This window comes from Elgaria multicarinata, chromosome 2 (genome assembly GCF_023053635.1).
Source record: "Elgaria multicarinata webbii isolate HBS135686 ecotype San Diego chromosome 2, rElgMul1.1.pri, whole genome shotgun sequence".
Classification (NCBI taxonomy): Eukaryota; Metazoa; Chordata; class Lepidosauria; order Squamata; family Anguidae; genus Elgaria; species Elgaria multicarinata.
In genome coordinates this window covers 150,006,435-150,026,581 of record NC_086172.1, presented here as the reverse complement: position 1 = coordinate 150,026,581, position 20,147 = coordinate 150,006,435, and the positions used below count along the sequence as shown (strand labels likewise).

Sequence of the window (20,147 nt, the reverse complement as noted above, 5' to 3'; positions counted from 1 at the left end):
ACTAGTTGTTGGGGAACTGGGCAGGAAGGTGCTGTTGCAATCATATCCTGCTTTCAGGTTTCCCATTGGCAGCTGGTTGGCCACTGTGTGAACAGAATGCTGGATTAGATGGTCTGATCCAGCATGGCTCTCTCTATGTTCTTAAAGAGCAGCATTTGGTGCATAGTACTGTTCCTAATCACAGTTGTTTATCAAGTCTTAATTTCATTTTATTGTAAGCTGCCTTGGAGGCACGTTATCAAGTGGAAAGGCAGAACATACATAATGTTAAAGTAAAGTAAAGAAAGTCATGCAAACTCTGTTGAGGTCACAGAACGCTGGGCATGAAACAAAGGGAGGGCATAGCATATTGAGAACAGGCAAGGAGAAAAGGCCAGTTGGTAGTACTTGGAGACAGAATCTGAGGAAAGTGGAGCAGAGAAACAGCAAGAGAAGAGAACTGACAAAAGAACTAAAGAGGAAAAGAGAAAGAAGAAGGGAAAATGGAGACAGACAAGATAACAGAAAGTAGGGGAAGATTGAACCTAAGCAAAATAAACTGTCTTGTCTTCCACAGCTAATAATCGAAGCCAACTGCTCTTGAAGCTTGCCAGATCAGGTTTGCCATGTTTAATTCAGATTCCCATGGAGTGAAAATTATATAGGGGCTGGGGAGAAATAACAGCAGCTAAAAATGATTGAGTACAGTGACTATAGAATAAAACCTCGAAAGCAAGACTGAAGAATCTAAATTTATACAGTGCAGAAAAGAGGAGAATACTCAGAGGTGATATGATCACACACTATAAATACCTTCAAGGTAACAATATAAATGCAGGAGGCGAATTATTCATAGTCTCGGAAGGTGGTGGGATGGATGTATCAGACAGCATGGAAAAATTTAGTCTAGGGAGGAGTGGGACGTTTTGAACAGCCAGGGCAAAAAGACTGGAGCCTGAGTTCTTCAAAGTAGTAAACAAAAGATACTTCCACAAAAGACATTTCAAAATCACTGTTTTATTCCCAATGTCTACTCAGTGGCATTACACTAATCAGCATTATGCATGTTCAAATGTCAACATTTTCATGTTCTTAAAGATAGCGAATCTAGCAGATTTTAGTCCTAGAGCGGCCATGCTCCCAAGAGATGCTAGGTTTCTCTATGGCAAAAAAAGCAAAGCAAAAGAGGCAATTGGCACTCAGTAATGTGCATCTTTAAGACCACATCTGTTCACAGGAACAAGAAACACACCAGCTGGTTTTGAATTAAATAACCACATTTCCAAGGAGGATTATTTGAATTACAAAACCAGATGTTTACTGCATTACATGCCACATGAACCATATTTGAAATGTACAAAATGCAAAAATGTGTTTGTAATGTCACTTGTGATAGCCCACAACATCCAATTCTTGCTGATTCAGTAGCTAAGGGGTAACTGAGAATGACATCTGAAAGATTTTTTTTTCTTTAAAAAAAAGGAATAAATGTTATAGCGGAAGGCTTGTGGTCCATCTATTCCAATCTACACTGACTGGCATTTACTCTCTAACACAAAGATCTGGCTTAGCCCTGCGATCTGGATCTGAGATCCTTTTTACTGAAGATGCCAAGGATGGAACCTATGCAAAGCATGGACTCCGTCATTAGGAACACAGGAAGCTACCATATATTGAGTTCATCTCTTGGGCCATCTAGCTCAACATTGTATATTCTGTATGCAAAACATATGCTCTACCACTGAGCTATTGAGCTCTAACCCCTCAGCTTAACCGGAGGCCAACCTAATAAGGAGACAAACCCACTCAGATCCATGTTATTTGGGAAATAGGAAATAGGGATGCACACATCTGACAGTTTTGGTTTCTTTCAGTTTCTCATTGTTTCTGTCTTAGATTTGGTTCATATCAAACTTTTAGAATTGCTCTAGTCTTAAGTTGGATTCATTTTTTAAAAAAAGTTTGCATAAGTATTCATACACATTTTTGTGTACATTTCTCCTAATGCATGCATTTTGTATGCTTGTTTTGCCTAATATGCAGTCTTTGCATGCGATTTTCTGTTTTTTATCATTGTTTTCCCTTACACATGCATTTTTGTAATGCTTTCTTTTTTTTTTTTTACTGGAGAACTCCATTGCAGAAAACTCATAGAAATACAAATTTTGGTGGAGAAGATGAGCCACACCAGAACCCTGGTTAGAAAGGGGGGGGGGGAGTTACATCTAGAAACTTGTCATCACTTATCCTCCTTCCTTTATTTCCCCAAGAGTACCCAAGCCCAACCTGGAAGAGAAACTGGCAACTTTAACAAGTGGAAATCACAAATCAAAGAAAACTGATCCTCACCATATGGCAGAAGGAAAGGTGAATGCCTGCAAAATTCATTTCTTTACCAGACTAAACATCATCTATCTCTGTAGGTTGTGTACAAGAGACTGTTTTCCTGGGTTCAGTAATTGACAGCAATAACACACAAAAATAAGCTATTATCAGGGCTTGTGAGCAGCAGAGGTAAATTTGAGCTTCAAGTGAGCGACATACCTTATCATTAGGTTCAGATGAAAAATATCCTCAGCTGCTGTTACAGCCTACCCTAGATTATGCCGGTTATACTATGAACTCCCTCTTGGGAGTCCGAGAATCATTCAAATAAAGGGCCTGGAATATGAAGTTGGAAATGAAAGCAGGAGATGCCTGGTTCCCATGGGGATTTTTTTAACTGCCATTGCAGGTTTTCCCACACTAAACATGGGAGAGGGTAGAATCTTTTTTGTTTTCATATTACCCTCTCAAATGTTAAAGAGGGGAAAGTCAGAGAAACAGCCAGCTTCCCATGTTTAACACAAGTCTTTCAAATCAGCAGGAACCCTTTTCAGTTCAATTATGTTTTATGTACTGCGAGGTTAACCAAAAGGGAATGCTGATTAGCACACACAATATCACCTCAGGCTGTGATCCCAACAGCTGTCCCAGGCTAAGCAAATCGTATTTCTGTCCTTATATGTCAGAAAGATCTCTACGGACATCCTGAAGCATCCCCAAGGAGGCACTGTTGTGGCGAGGAGGGTCTTGCTTCCGTCCCTCTTTTTGTCTATGCACAAAACATGGCAACAGAATAGTTGCACCAATTGCAAAGGATGTGACTGCAAATCTGTTTCATTACAGCAGCGCAAACCTCTGCAGAGCAATCACCTCTCAGATTAGGGAAGGATTATTTCCATTTATCTTGTATCAATTAAGAAAATATTTCAGCTACACAAAAATGTCAGGCTTGAACCAAAGGAGAGGGTTTAGGGGGAAGCATTTACCATTCTCCAGCAAAGGAGAGCGTTACCTTGCCGTGGTGCTGGAGCTTGAGCACCTCAAGGATGCCATGAGCTAAACCGTGAAGGGACACCCAAGACGGGAAGGTCATGGCAGAGAGGTCAGACTAAATACGATCCCTGGGGAAGGTAATGGCAACCCACCCCAGTACTCTTGCCATGAACACTAAATGGATCAGTACAACCAGAGATATGTCGGTATACCATCGGAAGATAGGACCCCCAGGTCGGAAGATGGTCAAAATGCTACTGGGGAGGAACAGAGGATAAGTTCAACTAGCCCCAGATGTGATGACGCAGCTAGCTCAAAGCCGAAAGGACGGCTAGCGGCCGACGGTGCTGGTGGTGAACGACGAATCCGATGTTCTAAAGGTCAACACACCATAGGAACCTGGAATGTAAGATCTATGAGCCAGGGCAAATTGGACATGGTTACTGGCGAGATGTCAAGATTAAATATAGATATATTGGGTGTCAGTGAACTGAAATGGACTGGAATGGGCCACTTCACATCAGATCAGCACCAGATCTACTACTGTGGACAAGAGGATCACAGAAGAAATGGAGTAGCCTTCATAATTAATAAGAAAGTGGCTAAAGCAGTGCTTGGATACAATCCAAAAAACGATAGAATGATCTCAATTCGAATTCAGGGTAAGCCATTTAACATCACAGTGATCCAAATATATGCCCCAACCACAGATGCTGAAGAAGCAGAAGTAGAACAGTTCTATGAGGATCTGCAGCACCTACTGGATAATACACGAAAAAGAGATGTTATTTTTGTTACAGGAGACTGGAACGCTAAGGTGGGCAGTCAAATGACATCTGGAATTACAGGTAAGCATGGTCTAGGAGAACAAAATGAAGTGGGACATAGGCTGATAAAATTCTGCCAGGACAACTTACTGTGCATAACAAACACTCTCTTCCAACAACCAAAAAGACAGCTTTATACATGCACTTCACCAGATGGCCGACACCGAAATCAGATTGACTACATCTTTGCAGCCAAAGGTGGCGAACATCTATACAGACAGTAAAAACAAGACCTGGAGCTGACTGTAGTTCAGATCACGAACTTCTTATTGCACAATTTAGAATCAAACTAAAGAGAATAGGGAAGACCCACAGATCAGTTAGATATGAGCTCACTAATATTCCTAATGAATATGCAATGGAAGTGAAGAATAGATTTAAGGGACTAGATTTAGTAGATAGGGTCCCGGAAGAACTATGGACAGAAGTTCGCAACATTGTCCAAGAGGTGGCAACAAAAAACATCCCAAAGAAAAAGAAAACCAAGAAGGCAAGATGGCTGTCTGCTGAGACACTGGAAGTAGCCCAAGAAAGAAGGAAAGCAAAGGAGATATGCCCATTTAAATGCAAAATTCCAGAGGTTAGCCAGAAGAGATAAGGAATTATGTTTAAACAAGCAATGTGCGGAAGTGGAAGAAGACAATAGAATAGGAAGGACAAGAGACCTCTTCCAGAAAATTAAAAACATCAGAGGTAAATTCCAGGCAAAAATGGGTATGATCAAAAAGAAAGATGGCAAGGACCTAACAGAAACAGAAGAGATCAAGAAAAGGTGGCAAGAATATACGGAAGATCTGTATAGGAAGGATAATAATATCGGGGATAGCTCAGACAGTGTGGTCAGTGAGTTAGAGCCAGACATCCTGAAGAGTGAGGTCGAATGGGCCTTAAGAAGCATTGCTAATAACAAGGCAGCAGGAGAGACGGTATCCCAGCTGAACTGTTTAAAATATTGCAAGATGATGCTGTCAAGGTGATGCATGCCATATGATAGCAAATCTGGAAAACACAAGAATGGCCATAAGACTGGAAAAAATCAACTTATATCCCCATACCAAAAAAGGGAAACACTAAAGAATGTTCCAACTATCGTACAGCGGCACTTATTTCACATGCCAGCAAGGTAATGCTCAAGATCCTGCAAGGTAGACTCCAGCAATTCATGGAGCGAGAATTGCCAGATGTACAAGCTGGGTTTAGAAAAGGCAGAGGAACTAGAGACCAAATTGCCAATATCCGCTGGATAATGGAGAAAGCCACGGAGTTCCAGAAAAACATCTATTTCTGTTTTATCGACTATTCTAAAGCCTTTGACTGTGTGGATCATAACAAACTGTGGCAAGTTCTTGGTGGTATGGGGATACCAAGTCATCTTGTCTGCCTCCTGAGGAATCTGTATAACGAACAAGTAGCAACGGTAAGAACAGACCACGGAACAACGGACTGGTTTAAGATTGGGAAAGGAGTACAGCAGGGTTGTATACTCTCACCTTATCTATTTAACTTGTATGCAGAACACATCATGCGACGTGCTGGGCTTGACGAATCCAAGGCTGGAGTTAAAATCACAGGAAGAAACATTAACAACCTCAGATATGCACATGACACCACTTTGATGGCTGAAAGCGAGGAGGAGCTGAGGAGCCTTATGACAAAGGTGAAAAAAGAAAGTGCAAAAGCCGGGTTGCAGTTAAACCTAAAAAAACCCAAGATTATGGCAACCAGCTTGATTGATAACTGGCAAATAGAGGGAGAAAACATGGAGGCAGTGACAGACTTTGTATTTCTGGGTGCAAAGATTACTGCAGACGCTGACTGCAGCCAGGAAATCAGAAGACGTTTACTTCTTGGGAGGAGAGCAATGACAAATCTCGATAAAATAGTTAAGAGCAGAGACATCACACTGACAACAAAGGTCCGCATAGTTAAAGCAATGGTATTCCCCGTAGTAACCTATGGCTGCGAGAGCTGGATCATAAGGAAGGCTGAGCGAAGGAAGATAGATGCTTTTGAACGGTGGTGTTGGAGGAAAATTCTGAGAGTGCCTTGGACTGCAAGAAGATCAAACCAGTCCATACTCCAGGAAATAAAGCCAGACTGCTCACTTGAGGGAATGGTATTAAAGGCAAAACTGAAGTACTTTGGCCACATAATGAGAAGACAGGATACCCTGGAGAAGAGGCTGATGCTAGGGAAAGTGGAAGGCAAAAGGAAGAGGGGCCGACCAAGGGCAAGATGGATGGATGATATTCTGGAGGTGACAGACTTGACCTTGGGGAAGCTGGGGGTGGCGACAGCCGACAGAAAGCTCTGGCGTGGGCTGGTCCATGAAGTCACGAAGAGTCGGAAACGAATGAACGAATAAACAACAACAACAATTTACCATTTTAGGCAGGTGTAATTCAGCTGTTGCTTATGTGGGCAAGCAAACCGGGCTCAAATCACTGTTGTACAAATCCATCTATATGGTGGGGAAAAGGACTACTTCAGACATACAAGTGATGCACACATCAAAACCCCCAGCAGCATAAATCCATTTACACACCCACCTTGGACTAGTCTGATACACCTCTCCACCTGCATAAACTACACTTCTTTCTATGTCTTTCTGACAGACACAGTCCTCATATATCTCTCTGCCTCTGGTAGAGATGCTGCAGGGATTAATTAGATAATGTTTTTAAATGGCATCCTTAACTCATTATTAAAGATCAGCAGATGTGATGGCAACTTAGTGCAGAGGGATCCCACCTATTACTTCTTTGAATAGCACTTTAAGACCCCATGGGAAGAAAGGCTTTGTGTAAATGCATTATGATCTTTAATTTGACTGCTTGGTTTATTTTAGTAATCAATGCTGTGTCTCCGCCTTTAAACACACACATACACACACATTTACTAGTTAATCAGAGACTGAGACAATTTCAATGTACTCTGACATTGTATCAAGTAGCGGTTAACCTTTGATGCAATAGGCGCATCAGACATCAAGCTAGGGGTAAATTAAACTACTAATTGTCCTGCTTTAATTTCCTCTAAGAGGTAGCTTCAATGTTTAAGTGGTCACTGAATTATTGCTGCACCCCGCTGCCATCCATTAGCAACAAAACTGGGGATTTGATTTTTGGATGCTGCAATGCAGGTGGTGGTAAACCCTAAGGAAAAAAGAAAGAAGCCTTTAATTATAGGCACATTTAATTTTGTTTCTCTTTGTGTGCAATTATTTTTATGAGTGAAAGAGACAGAACGAAAGGCAGGGGAAGCTGTATGCAAACAGGCTTATTCTGCAAAGTCTGCCTGGCTGCAATCCAATTACTTTCACACAGGCCCAGTGAAGTCAATGGAATTGTTTAGCAGCGCTTCAAGGACAATATTTTCCATAGAACATCCTTCACCAACATGGTGCCCTTCAGATGTGTTGGACTACAACTCCTATAATTCTCAACCAGCATGGCCATTGGATATCTATCTGTCTGTCTATCCATCTATCCATCCATCCATCTCCCTATCCATGTTGAGTTTCCCAAGGTGGGTGTGGGTGTGGGTGGAATGTTTCTAACTTGCAGGCTAGCAAAAGATTCTGGTTTAATTGCCAGTACCATTAAAGATTGTTGAACATGTAACACTACATCATTCTGATTCCAATTCCACACCTCCACAGCCCATTTCTGTTTCATTAATTCTCACCAATTACATCTCCAGAACTTTTGGACTAATACTCCCATCATCTCTTGAGCTAGACTCAAGTTTCCCACCCCTGGTCTAAGAGAACAGAAGTTTCGGCATCACTTCCAGACCTGAACTTTCTGCCTAACAAGCAACTGGTCCAACTTACCAGTTTTGTCTTTGGTGGTAATTCAGCTTTAGAGCTCCTTTTGCTATATATCCATCAAAGTAGTATTAAATAGTTTTCAGCATTCAGCAGTTGGAAGCACAGGGATTTAAGCATATGATGTCTGTTGAGTGGGTGGTTGATGAATCCCTATATCAGTGCACTGAGCTTCCATGCTGGTTGAATGCAGCTGAGGATCAGAAATCCATCATCTTTAGCTACAGGGCGTCACAGAGTTATTTCTTGCACTGCTGCACTGAGTTATACACCTGGTGTACCAGCAGCAACAAAGATGGGATTGAGGCTTGTTTGGAGGGTCAGCTAGACAATTTGATGTGGTATTATGCCCTCTGCTATAAACAATAATGTATGGTAGTGGGGTTGCATACCCCAGTTCCCAGCCTTATTTCCATGCAAGGAAAAACTTCACCTCCTATGTTTCTGAGTATCAAAATGCTCCTGAAGGTACTGGGGCAGGGTAAGGATAGACAAACAAGCAATGTTCGAATTTGTTGAGGTCCTCCAAATTCATCCTCAATGCTCATTTCACCTCGTTTGTGATCCAGAACATGAGCATCCTCTACTTTTTTCCAATTAGGAAAAATGCAAATGTGCAGAGAATTTTGCACAAATGTACAAATACACACACATGCACATGTGCATTTCTAGAAGTGCAGGAATGCACATTTTTGAACGCAAATACACGCTTAGGAAAGGGAAAGGAACCTCTCGTGCAAGCACTGAGTCATTACTGACTCTTGGAGGGACGCCAGCTTTCGCTGACGTTTTCTTGGCAGGCCTTATAGCAGGGTGGTTTGCCATTGCCTTCCCCGGCCGTGATTACCTTTCCCCCAGCTAACTGGGTACTCATTTTACCGACCGCGGGAGGATGGAAGGCTGAGTCGACCTGAGCCGGCTGCCTGAAACCAGCTTCCGCTGGGATCGAACTCAGGCCGTGGGGAGAGTTTCAGCTGCAGAAACTGCTGCTTTACCGCTCTGCGCCACACAAGGCTCTAAACACACGCTTAGGATATTACAAAAACAATCCTTAGAATTGTGTTCCTTCTTGAAGTTGTCCTTCCGCTTTCAGGTTTGTGGAAGGACAACTTCATGTGACTTGTGACCCGCTCAGAGAGCTTCAGCTATCAGTTGATATAGAAATATAATAAATAAAGAAACAGGAACAAATTTTTCATACATCCCTCATACAGCTAAGAAAGGCTGAGGATGACTGAAGTAGACTGACTCTCTTCGCACAGCTGACTAATGAAATGAAAAAGCTATTTAACTCAGGGAAACACACACATCACATCACTCATAAACATGAATGTAATATTTTCCCGAATGCCATATTTTTGAAAATAGGACATCATGCAGGCACCTCCATGCTGTTCATATTTTTGATGCTATATAGCATATTACTGCTCAAGCAGAATAATCATAATTTCTCTCAGTGTTAAAACTTCTGGCTGATTATAAATATATATTGCAGCATATCAATTCTCAGTCATCATTGGGTTGCTTTCAGAATCAGATATCTAAACAGTTCTAGGTCAAATCCTACAGGGTTAAACTTGTAGTATGTTTCCTTCTTCAACAAGTGGTGGGGAAAGGGGCCCAGGTGGAATCCTACAGGGCTTTCCTGCACTATCAATAGTTGTGCAAAAGATGGGATTTCTGCAGGTGTACATGACAAGTCAACCTGCCGAAATGCCCTCTTCTACACAACAGTTAAAGACGTAGGGCCCCTGACCTCTTTTGCATCTGACCAAACTAATTAGGGAGTTAGGGGTTTGTTTGTTTGTCCCTACATGGAGGCCTTTTTTTTCCCCCAGTTGGGATATCTAGACCAGGTCCTGATGGCTGTGGGTTTGCAACCCAGGATCCACTACAAGCCTCTTTCTCTTGGTGGGAATCGTGGAATTTTGCAGTCACACGAGCAGGGTGGTGCAGTCCATGGTAGATTGTGTCCAAGTGTCTAACTCACCTGCATAGGCCACTTTTCTAAAGTTGTTGTTGTTTTCAGAATTTTGGAAATCCCTAATTTAGAAATATGGACCACACAGTTCTCTCACATCTGCTGACTTCCTGCTCGGATCCCCAGCAAAGAAAGGCAGCCTACTGCCGGGTAGCTGAGAGCAGACTGAGCAAATTCCCCTCTCCCTGCTTTGTAAAAAGAAAGCCTCAGTGCCCTCCCACTCCATCACAAAGCTGTCTCACACAATTGTATTATTTCTTATTTATAGTCCCCGTGCAACTCTGTTCTTCTGGAATCTAACTAACATACTTTATTTATTTATTTTATTTTATTTATTTAAACAACTACAAAGTCACGCTGATGATTTCAGTGCTGCTTTCCACAAGTAAAGCAGTAAAGGAAACAAATAATTAAGTGGCTACTAATGCTGCTCAGTTTCCCTTTTAGGCTGAGCAGATTTCCTGCCCCTCGGCAGCATGTAACTGCTATTTAAAAGGAACCCCTGGGTGCCTCTCCCCGCACACTCCATTACCACCATTACAGTGCTGTCTCACAAAATTTAAAAGTTCTGAAAAAAATAACAGTATATATAGTCCTTGCAGAAATCTGTTCATTTTTAAAAACATCAAGGCAAACTACGAAGTTAAGCAGACAATTCAGTACTGGTGCTAAACACCTTGCATTCCAGGAATAAAGCAGCAACAGAAACAATTTAATTCAGTGGTTGCTAATGCCATTTTGAAGAGCTCAAAGGAGCTGCAGAACATAGCTGTGCAACAGAAAATACACGGCAAGCAATCAGGAAGGAAAAGGAATCTCCAAAACATCAACCTTCTTCCTCAGTGACAACTCCTCCAGCCCTGCTTCCATTCCACATTTTCCTGTCCACACCATCATAGAAAATGTGCTTCTGTTCTGCTCAGCTCTTCTCCATGGATTTACTGTGTAAAGCATAAATGCAGGAAAATTGCTTGGGAAACACAGGTGGGTTACAAAGGAAGACAAAGATGCTCGGATCCCCCATGAAATTGTGAGTGACAGACAGGCAGTTTATTGCTCAGTAGCCAATCAGGCTTTTTCAAATAGATCAGATTAAAAACACAGAGCAAGAAAGAGATATTATCATCTTACCAAAAACAAAACAAAAACAAACAAACAAAAAACCCACCATGCTAAATACAATAATAGGAAAATAAATGCTAATTTAACAGATTGTCAACAACTGGTGGTATATTTTCAAAGTTTTAAAGAAAGCTAAAATAGCTCAATTGCCTATATTGTCATCTGTTGAGATGAAAGACTTCATCTTCCCTAGAGCAGTGTGGTATGTCACAAAATAATCAGCTCCTGCCAATAAAAATAAGATTTTGTTTAAACAGGAAGAAGGAAGAATGTGAGTGAATGAGCCATGATGATTCTTCAATAAATCCTCATCTGGAAAATCCCTTAATGTCCTTTTTGGAATATTTACTTTATTTACAAAAAGAGCATAAGCGGAGGTTAGGGATGTCTGAGAAATCTGAAAAAATAATTTTAAATTACTTCGGATTTCTATTAATTCGATCGTGGATTCTGCACTTTCCAAGTCATGTGGACTTGCAGACCATTTGTTACTTTGTGGAATTTTATGCGAATTTATTCATCCAGAAATATGAACATTACTGGAAAATATGCCAATATATACACCTTTAAAAGAGAAAAAAATGGAACAGATCGTTTTATACATCTCTTGTCTCTCTTCAGCACTCTGCTCATTGATTGTATGCTGAGCTAAGGAAAATACACAAAATGATACAAGCCAGGTAAAGATACATAAACTGCGGTGGACCTTTCAGCAGAATTTTTGGCGAGGGGGTCAGGAAATCTGATTCTATTGATGAGCAGTTGATGGAACGAAAGATGCCTGTCCATCTGCGAAACACAAACAAAATCCGTAGATTCCCTAGGAAACTAACAAGTGCTCCTCGAAGGCAGCACAATCTTCACCCAATGTCATATCACAAGGAAGAGCACCTCTTTCTGCACAAGCACAGGACATGCACAGCCACATCTCTCTATCTGTGCCCTACATCTTCTAAATAGTTGGATCTTCTTCATGGGCTCTCCCACACTAGAGGCCTTCAAGAGGCAGCTGGACAGCCATCTGTCAGGGATGCTTTAAGGTGGATTCCTGCACTGAGCAGGGGGTTGGACTCGATGGCCTTATAGCCCCCTTCCAACTCTACTATTCTATGATTCAAACTTACAAACCTTACTTCAGCTCTTTCCTATAGCGGGAATAAACAGGAGGACCCCAGGGGAGTAATGAATAGAACTGTGTACAAGTTGGAGGGTTTCCCCCAACACATTTCATTACTGATGCAGTCTGAAACGGTTTTCACAATCCGGAGTTACCGTTTAAATGTAGATGTGTGTGTTAGATAAATGTGGGTTTATGTTCTTGAATTTCAAGACATTGTATATGTGTTTATGCTTTTATGTCCTGTAAATGAGTCTGTGCTTAATGGGGCATATGAGATATTTCGCCCCAAGTTGTAATCTCATAATATGAGCCTTGTATCTGTGTAAGGGTTGTCATACTTTAATGCATGTTGGCCATTCATATCAATGTTTGTATAACATATTGTACAACGTGATTTTTTTATTTATTTTTTGCATATATATAACGTGAACGATTTTTTGCATATGTTGAGTTTTTGGGGATACATACATCCCAGATAATACAGATTAAGAATCACCAAAAAACAAAACAAAAAAACAACAACCCCAATTTGGAGTCCTCCTGTTTGTTCCTGTTTTCGCAGTGAGGGTTCCTCCCTTTTGTGTAACCTTCCCATAGCGGGGCTTCTTCTTCAAGCTCTAATGGGTATGCCATTTACCAACCTGAAATCCCTGGGTGAGTGTAGAATGGCTCAGATTCCCACTCCAACGTCAGAGACAGCGCTCTGACCTTGGGACGGTGAGTCAGAGATCTGACTCCCCTTTGCAGCCAGCATGGAAAGAACTGCACTGGTTGCCTCTCCAAGGTTGGAAAAGCATCCTCAGAGAAGGGGGAAAGGGGGTGTTCTGGTGGGTAAGGAGGGGAGGAGACTGGGCAGGCCAGGATATGATTTATCCTGAGCCTAGCAAAACAAAGATCAGAGGACAAGGACATAGGAATCTTGGCAGCCTCCAATCCAGAGGCTTCTGAGCAGTGAGGGTACATACGACTGTGCATATGACACTCAAAAGAGAAATCTAGATATTCAGAGACCATCTTTTAACTGAAAGGTGTCTTAGTGGTGGCACTTTGGTTCTGGAATGCCCTCCCCAGGGAGGCTCTCCAGGCACTTTCTTTATGGTAATTGATATGCCATATGAATACTTTTATATTCTCCTAGCCCATTTAAAAATGTCTGCTTTTTGTGTTCTAAACTACTGGGCCTAATCTATACCAAGCCGGATATTGCACTATGAAAGCGGTATGAAAGTGGCATATAAAAGGCAGGAGCCACACCAAGCAGGATATAGCACTTTGGAAGTAGAATGACAGCAGTATATAGTATGTGTCAATGGGCCCCAACAGTTGTCAATGTACTTCAATACCACTATAAAGCAGTAGTGTGGCTCCTGACTTTTATATACTGCTTTCATACCACTTTCATAGTGCAATATCCTGCTTGGTGTAGATTAGGCCTTGATGTGCTATATAATTATTAGTGATTTGCTCCTCACCTCCTGCTGGAAACTTGTACACTTCAAATTAGTAAGCCAGAACAATGTTATTGGGTGGCTTTACATAAATATAATTAGCTAACTCATGAGCCTTCATTGAAAAGATACCAACCAACGACCGTGGGCTACCAGCAAGCAAAATCCCTAAGAAAGGGATCCCGAACAAGCCTAAAAGCATACCGGGTATTCTTGATGAAATCTTTGACATTTATTTTTATACATACAAATTCTACTCCACCATGGCTTCACCTCATACTAGCATCACTGTCTTGAAAGTTACTGAGGGTGGCCCAGTACAAAGGTGGACCAGTACCAATAGATGATTTTTCATCCCTCCTGAACAAGCTGCCCCAGCTGAAATTTCCTCTTCTGAGCATCTAATCAAACTCTAGGAGGCCAATGCTCCTAGAAATCCCAAAGAATGTGCTTTCTTATGGACTCCTGTAGAGTGGCCACTAACGACAAGCCAAAAGAAGAAGAAACACATCACCAAAAAGGAAAACTAGTTTATATGTCTAGGTGGGGAATTTAAGAATAAATTACTATAATTTTCAGTAGAAAAACAGTACCTTTTTATTCTCTCAGTATTTTAACACTTAATTTTAACTTAAATTTAAATTTTACTGTTTTAACTCTGTATTTTAATTTTATATCAATTTTGCTGCGTGGTTTTTATTCTGGTTGTGCTTTTTATATTGTGTTGTGTATTTGTGCTTTTAACCTGTTGGTTGTCTTACTATGGTTTTAATTTTTGTGAACCGCCCAGAGAGCTTCGGCTATTGGGCGGTATAGAAATGTAATAAATAAATAAATAAATAAATACGTGCAATTATAGTGACCTCAGTCTGCTTTCCAGCTGTTGCCAACGGGCCAAGCATTTCCTTCTGATAGTTCTTTATCTTTAAACTGGACATGGTCTGGGCAGTCCATCAAATAATGGACACATTCAAAACAAAGGTCTGTCTTCTGGCAGCCCTTCAAATAGAGGATTGTCCTCTATAAAAGAGGACACCTGTCTACCCTAACTCCATTGTACAAACTAAAGGTGGTTGTGGTGGTTGCTTTCCCTGTCCATGCCTCACCTGCCTTCCTAAGCCATCTGTGGAACTGGGGCCAACCTACGTCCTCCACAACTCCACAGAGAATAAACCAGGGGTGTGCTGAGTGTTGGCAATAAATACCCAGATGAAAGACAGCAAAATAAAGCTTCAGCACACAGGCAGGTGATTTATCTCTCCCTGTAGACGTCAGCAGCACAATATCCATCATAAGCCACAGCTGTCCCGCTTGGTCTCTGTTTACTCTCCACGAGCATTTTTGCATACTGTAAATTACAAGGTGGCAGCTGTGGCAAGGTAGGGTAAATGCATGTGCTAGGCCCAATTCAGGCCAGTCAGTCTACCCATGTGATGCCTGCATTCTTTGTCATCTACCATCCAAATGCACCATAAAGCCCTCTCTAGGGTGGCAAGCATTTAATGACAACCCCTCCCCCTTCTCCCTCTCCCCTACACAAACCTAGACTTTGCCCTGTACAATATAAATGCCTAGACATTCATGAGCTGTGTCATTCTGGAGGGTGCACTATCCATTTTCCCTGGGCTGCCAACCTGCTCACATCTGCACTGTAAATCAGGAGGGAAAAGGTTTCAGAGGTTATAGATTCTTGTCATACAAAACAGATGCCTGAGCACATAAATCTCTAGAGTGTCTAAAGGGCTCATAATTAAAAAATGAATCCAAATGGATTTTCCATAAATTACATGCACAAAAGAAATTAATAAGATACCTTTTTGTATTCCCCTCACCCAGTATGCAAATAGGGGACTTATGTGGCAATAAATGTCCTGTGATTCCTCTGAGCTGTCTGCAAGATGTCAAGAGGGAAGTTACTGAGGAGGAATGCGCAACATGAGTTGGAATTTGCCATTATATTGTGTGTGTGTGTGTGTGTGTGTGTGTGTGTGTCTACACACACACATGCACATACACATATTTATGACTCTGCTTTGTTCCACATGCAAACTACCATTGACATGCTCACTGTATCATATTTTTAAATCACTTCTCTCTAGGTGATAGGCATAGGTGCTCAAGGCAAAACATCAATAAAGAGTAAAATTAATCAGACCAACAGCCATACCACTGTAGTAAAATTTGGGCTGGGAGTAAGAGGAGAGAAGGATGCTTATCAGAGCTCGGTTATGAGGTTGAAGAAGTTGCTTAAAATCAAGATAATAAGTTCAAAATGGGGGTGGGGGAATGTCTGCAGGAATGTGTGACAAGAAATATGTGAAATTCTTCAGATTAGTGGATCTCAGGTGGCATATTACATGGGCAAGGGGAAGTGGCAGGCATATGCTCTTCCTTGTGTTTCCCCCCAATATTCCTCTTGAATTCTTTTTACAGTCCAGTAGTCTAAGAGAAAGTCTATCTTTAGGCTTAGCCCAAGGAAAGGCTATAATTATCTGTATAAAGGTAGCACTACACAATATATTAGTATTTGGTTGTCTTCAGCCCCACACAGAAACTGAGCATTACATATTTATGATGCAACTGAGAGAAAGTAGAGTGTGCTAACACTTTATCATGGAAATGGAATACAGAAATCCCTTGGTTTCTCTATGATATTACATTTATTACGGCTGCAAACTGGTACACATTTACTTGGAGGTAAGTCCCATTGAACTCGATGGAGCTTACTTCTGAGTATACATGTATAGGATTGCATTGTAATAAATTAACACTGACCTTTCCTCTAGCTAAGATGTCATGATGCTCAGACATGCTCTTGGGAAAACTCAATCAAGACTTTATTTATCCCTCAACTGAGCTGATAAAATATCATTTTATATGATTTTGTTAAATAAAAAAAAATCATATAAAATGAGATTTGTCACACCTGTCCTGATCTCCTAGATTAGGACAAAATAGAAATCATTATTACTAGATAAACAATAAGCAAACAAAATATATATTGCCACAGTTAGTAGCTCCAACCCACTGTATACACATTGCAAAATCAGAATTTTGTGTCAGTATCATTTTTGAGGTCTTAAATTAAAATGAACGACCATGCAGATTATTTAAAAGACATTTTTCAAAGGCTGTCATACAAACTCAATAACACAACCACCAATTCTATAGACACCAAACTGTCAAGACCCTAACATATTTGACTTTTCTGGGCACTGAGGACTAAATCCTGGAAATGAAGCCTATATCTTAAAACAACAACAAGTAAACCAAAACAAACCATACTACCAGTATGGCCTTGGATGCCATACTGGTAGTATGGCATCCCAGGCCATACACAGTTATAGGATTTTCCCAAGCATTATGGTAACTGTAGAAAATGGCAGTATTCAATTCAATCCAGTCACAAATTCTCTGCATGATGAGATATTGTACGTCCATCCTTCTGTGCTCTGCTTCTGACCAATTAAATTGCACTCCCCCTGCCCACATCTCTGAAGTCGTAGGCAACAGAACTGAACTAGAACAGGAACTGAAGCAAAGATTCAGAATAAGAGGAGTCTTGCACTCACTATGTGAAGTTGCAGGAAGTCAGTAAGGCCAGGGGCGCTGTCAATCCGAACCAAGATGCCGTCTTTTACTGTTGTGCTGAACCCGACAGCTAGGCGGTCTGTTCTTGTGCTGGGTCTGTCGTTTGCTGGCCAGGTGTACAGAATGAGGCCTCCACTTTTCCCGAAGATGTATGTGGCACCAGCTGCAAAACAAAACAAAGGAGGAAGCCAAGGAGTTAGTTTATCCAATTGTGTTAGCATTACAATTATAGCAGATAACACTACATCTAAGCATGAGATTCCATTAGAGAAAGTGATGAAGTCCAAGGCCTAGGAGGCAGTGTCACCCTGAATTAAAGATGCGAACAAAATGAATTAATAACAAAGCAGACGCTAAAGAGTTATGCACAAACATTTCCAGACTCTACTGTGTAATAGCAGAGGGCAGATAATGAATTGTCTCTAAAAGCCTTTATACTTTGTGACAAACAACCTAGTTAGGCTTCTTTTGCATTGAAATTCTTTTCACATCTCTAGAACATACATTGAAACAGATCCTCTCTTCCTCACTGAGCATGGCATATTATGGTTTGTGGCTCTCGATGGCCCAGTCTGCCATTCCCTTACCAAGAGGAAAGGAAGACCAGAGGATTGTCTATGTGCAAGGAAAGCTGTGAGGTGGGTGCGCAGTGGCGCTGCATTGATTATACGATGCAGCAGCCACCTCGCACCCACCCCAGGTCTTTCCTGCAAAGCTACAAAGAACAAAAGTCAGGGACTTAACCCCAACTTTTTCTCTGGAGAGAGACTACTACAGTACATCTGCCATTTATCCTTGTTCCAGAGGTGTGGCCAGGTGGATGGTGACCCCTGATTGGTCGCCGTCCACCTGGGCAAAGGGCAGGGCGTGGGCCCAGCCACCAGAAAACCCGCACTTTTGCTGCAGCATCGGGATTAGCTGCCGCCACCCCAAAGCAGCAAAAGCGCAGGGTTTTGCTTATCGGGCGGAAGTCTTTCATTTGAGAGAAGAATGTACATCGAACCCTAAGCATCAAATCTCTGACCAGCAACCAACCCCAAGAGTGAACATAGAATTTTGAGAAGATCCTCTTCCTTTGTTATGTGGATTATTATGGCCCTCTTGGAAAACACGCAAAACACCTCCTGAGCACTATTGAATAATGAATATGCATGCTATTTCTAGTGTCTTAGTGAATGTAAATGGGATTAACAAGAGAACCACAAACAGATAAGTGGTGATTCCTTTTAAGGAAGGATAAATCACAGGAGATAGGCTTTACTGTACAGATTTATTAAAGTGTGCTTCAGGTGCCAGTTGCAAAATAAAGACAAGCAACGGTTGCAATAAAGATGGCTAGTGTGTTTGATCAAGCACCCACAATGTCATTAGCAGCAATACAAACTGGAGCAATATCCAAAGTTGTATTGCTTGCAAAAAAATAAAATAATATTGGAGATTCTAGGCAGTTCTTCAACACGTGCTCTAGAGAAAGAACTTCTCTTCCAATGACTGGTATAGAAAGGGGGTAATGACTCACTTCTCTTTGAGGAGACTAGAATGTCTGGCTCATGAACAGCTCAATGTGGGATGACTTTAAGAAACAACAATGACTGGATCTCCTCTTTCCACTTAATGCACTTGGAAAACAAATTGTTAGCATCATTATTGTATCTGCAACCGACACCCTGAACAATATTTTCCTCTTCTAATCTAGAAGAACTTATTTTCTTCTATTTACCCTATAAAGCTTTCATTCCCAATTGTTAATGCAGGGATACAAACAGGCCCTACATCTGCCAACTTTTTAAAGAAATCAAATGAATCTGCATTACTTCGATATTGTTACATTACATAAAATGCCCCATCATAGGTCCTGTCTTGCCGCTGATCATGTACTCTTCCTGCCTGCACAGCACTCCCTGTGAAGGTTTGAGCACTACAGAGGCAATGTTTAAAAAAGGTCAGGCCTTAGAGGTCTGGGGGTTTTCTGTTGGGAGGGAGTATTCCTCAGAGCAGTAGTTTCATTTCTCTAGTTAAGTTTCATTTCCTCAAAGTGGGAGGAACAGGGCATAAAAGAATGAGCGAGCCAGATCAGAGGCAGGGCAGAGCAGAAGAAAGCCAGAGAAAGACAAGAGCTTAAGGAAGGAGTGGAAAGAAGCAGCTGAGGGTCAAATAAGGTGACCATATGGAAAGGAGGTCAGGGCTCCTGTATCTTTAACAGTTGCATAGAAAAGGGAATTTCAGCAGGTGTCATTTCTATGCAAGCAGCACCTGGTGAAATTCCCTCTTCATCACAACAGTTAAAGCTGCAAGGGCCCTGCCCTCTTTTGTAGAGTGACCATAGGGAATTTCACCAGGTGCTGCATGCATACAAATGACACCTGCTGAAATTCCATTTTTCTATACAACTGTTAAAGATATAGGAGCCCTGTCTTCCTTTTCATATGGTCACTCTAGTTAAGCCACACGTGTCTGAAGCATCACTCACTCCACATCTACAGCCAAAAGATGGGAAGAGGAAGGTGAAACTCCTAAGGAGGCAGAGATCCTTAAAGAGTTGCTCAGGGTCTACAAGAAGTGGGATATGACAGTTTGAAAACGTTTTGAAAACTATATGGAGTGTGTCCTGGGTCCCAACAGTTGTCACTACTGATATAAAGCATTTTAAAGCAGTAGTGTAGATCTTGCCTAGGTCATAGAAGGAACCTCAGACCCCTTCTCAAATTAATGGACTATAGGTGGCTATTACGGATGGCTAAGAAGAAACGCCAGGTTCAGAGGCAGTATGCCACTGAATACCAGTTGGTGAGTGGGACAACAGCAACAAAAGAGAGCTGTATTTACTCCCTGTCTGCTTACCACAAGAATATCAGATGTGTCTTCATATTAATTAAAGCTGGTTGTAATAATGAATTACCATGGCTTCTCTCCATGGTAGCTAATTCAAACA

The 20,147-nt window shown here is 41.5% G+C and overlaps 1 protein-coding gene across 9 annotated transcripts in view; it reads right to left on the bottom strand.

Annotated features, from left to right (window-relative positions):
• Positions 1-20,147, bottom strand: part of NRXN3 (neurexin 3) — a 1,089,604-nt gene that overhangs the window by 390,200 nt on the left and 679,257 nt on the right. For all 9 annotated transcript variants that reach the window (XM_063117923.1, XM_063117925.1, XM_063117924.1 and 6 more), the window contains one exon: positions 17,197-17,378. In XM_063117923.1, coding sequence (XP_062973993.1) covers positions 17,197-17,378 — 182 coding nt within the window. The remainder of the gene's footprint in view (positions 1-17,196; positions 17,379-20,147) is intronic.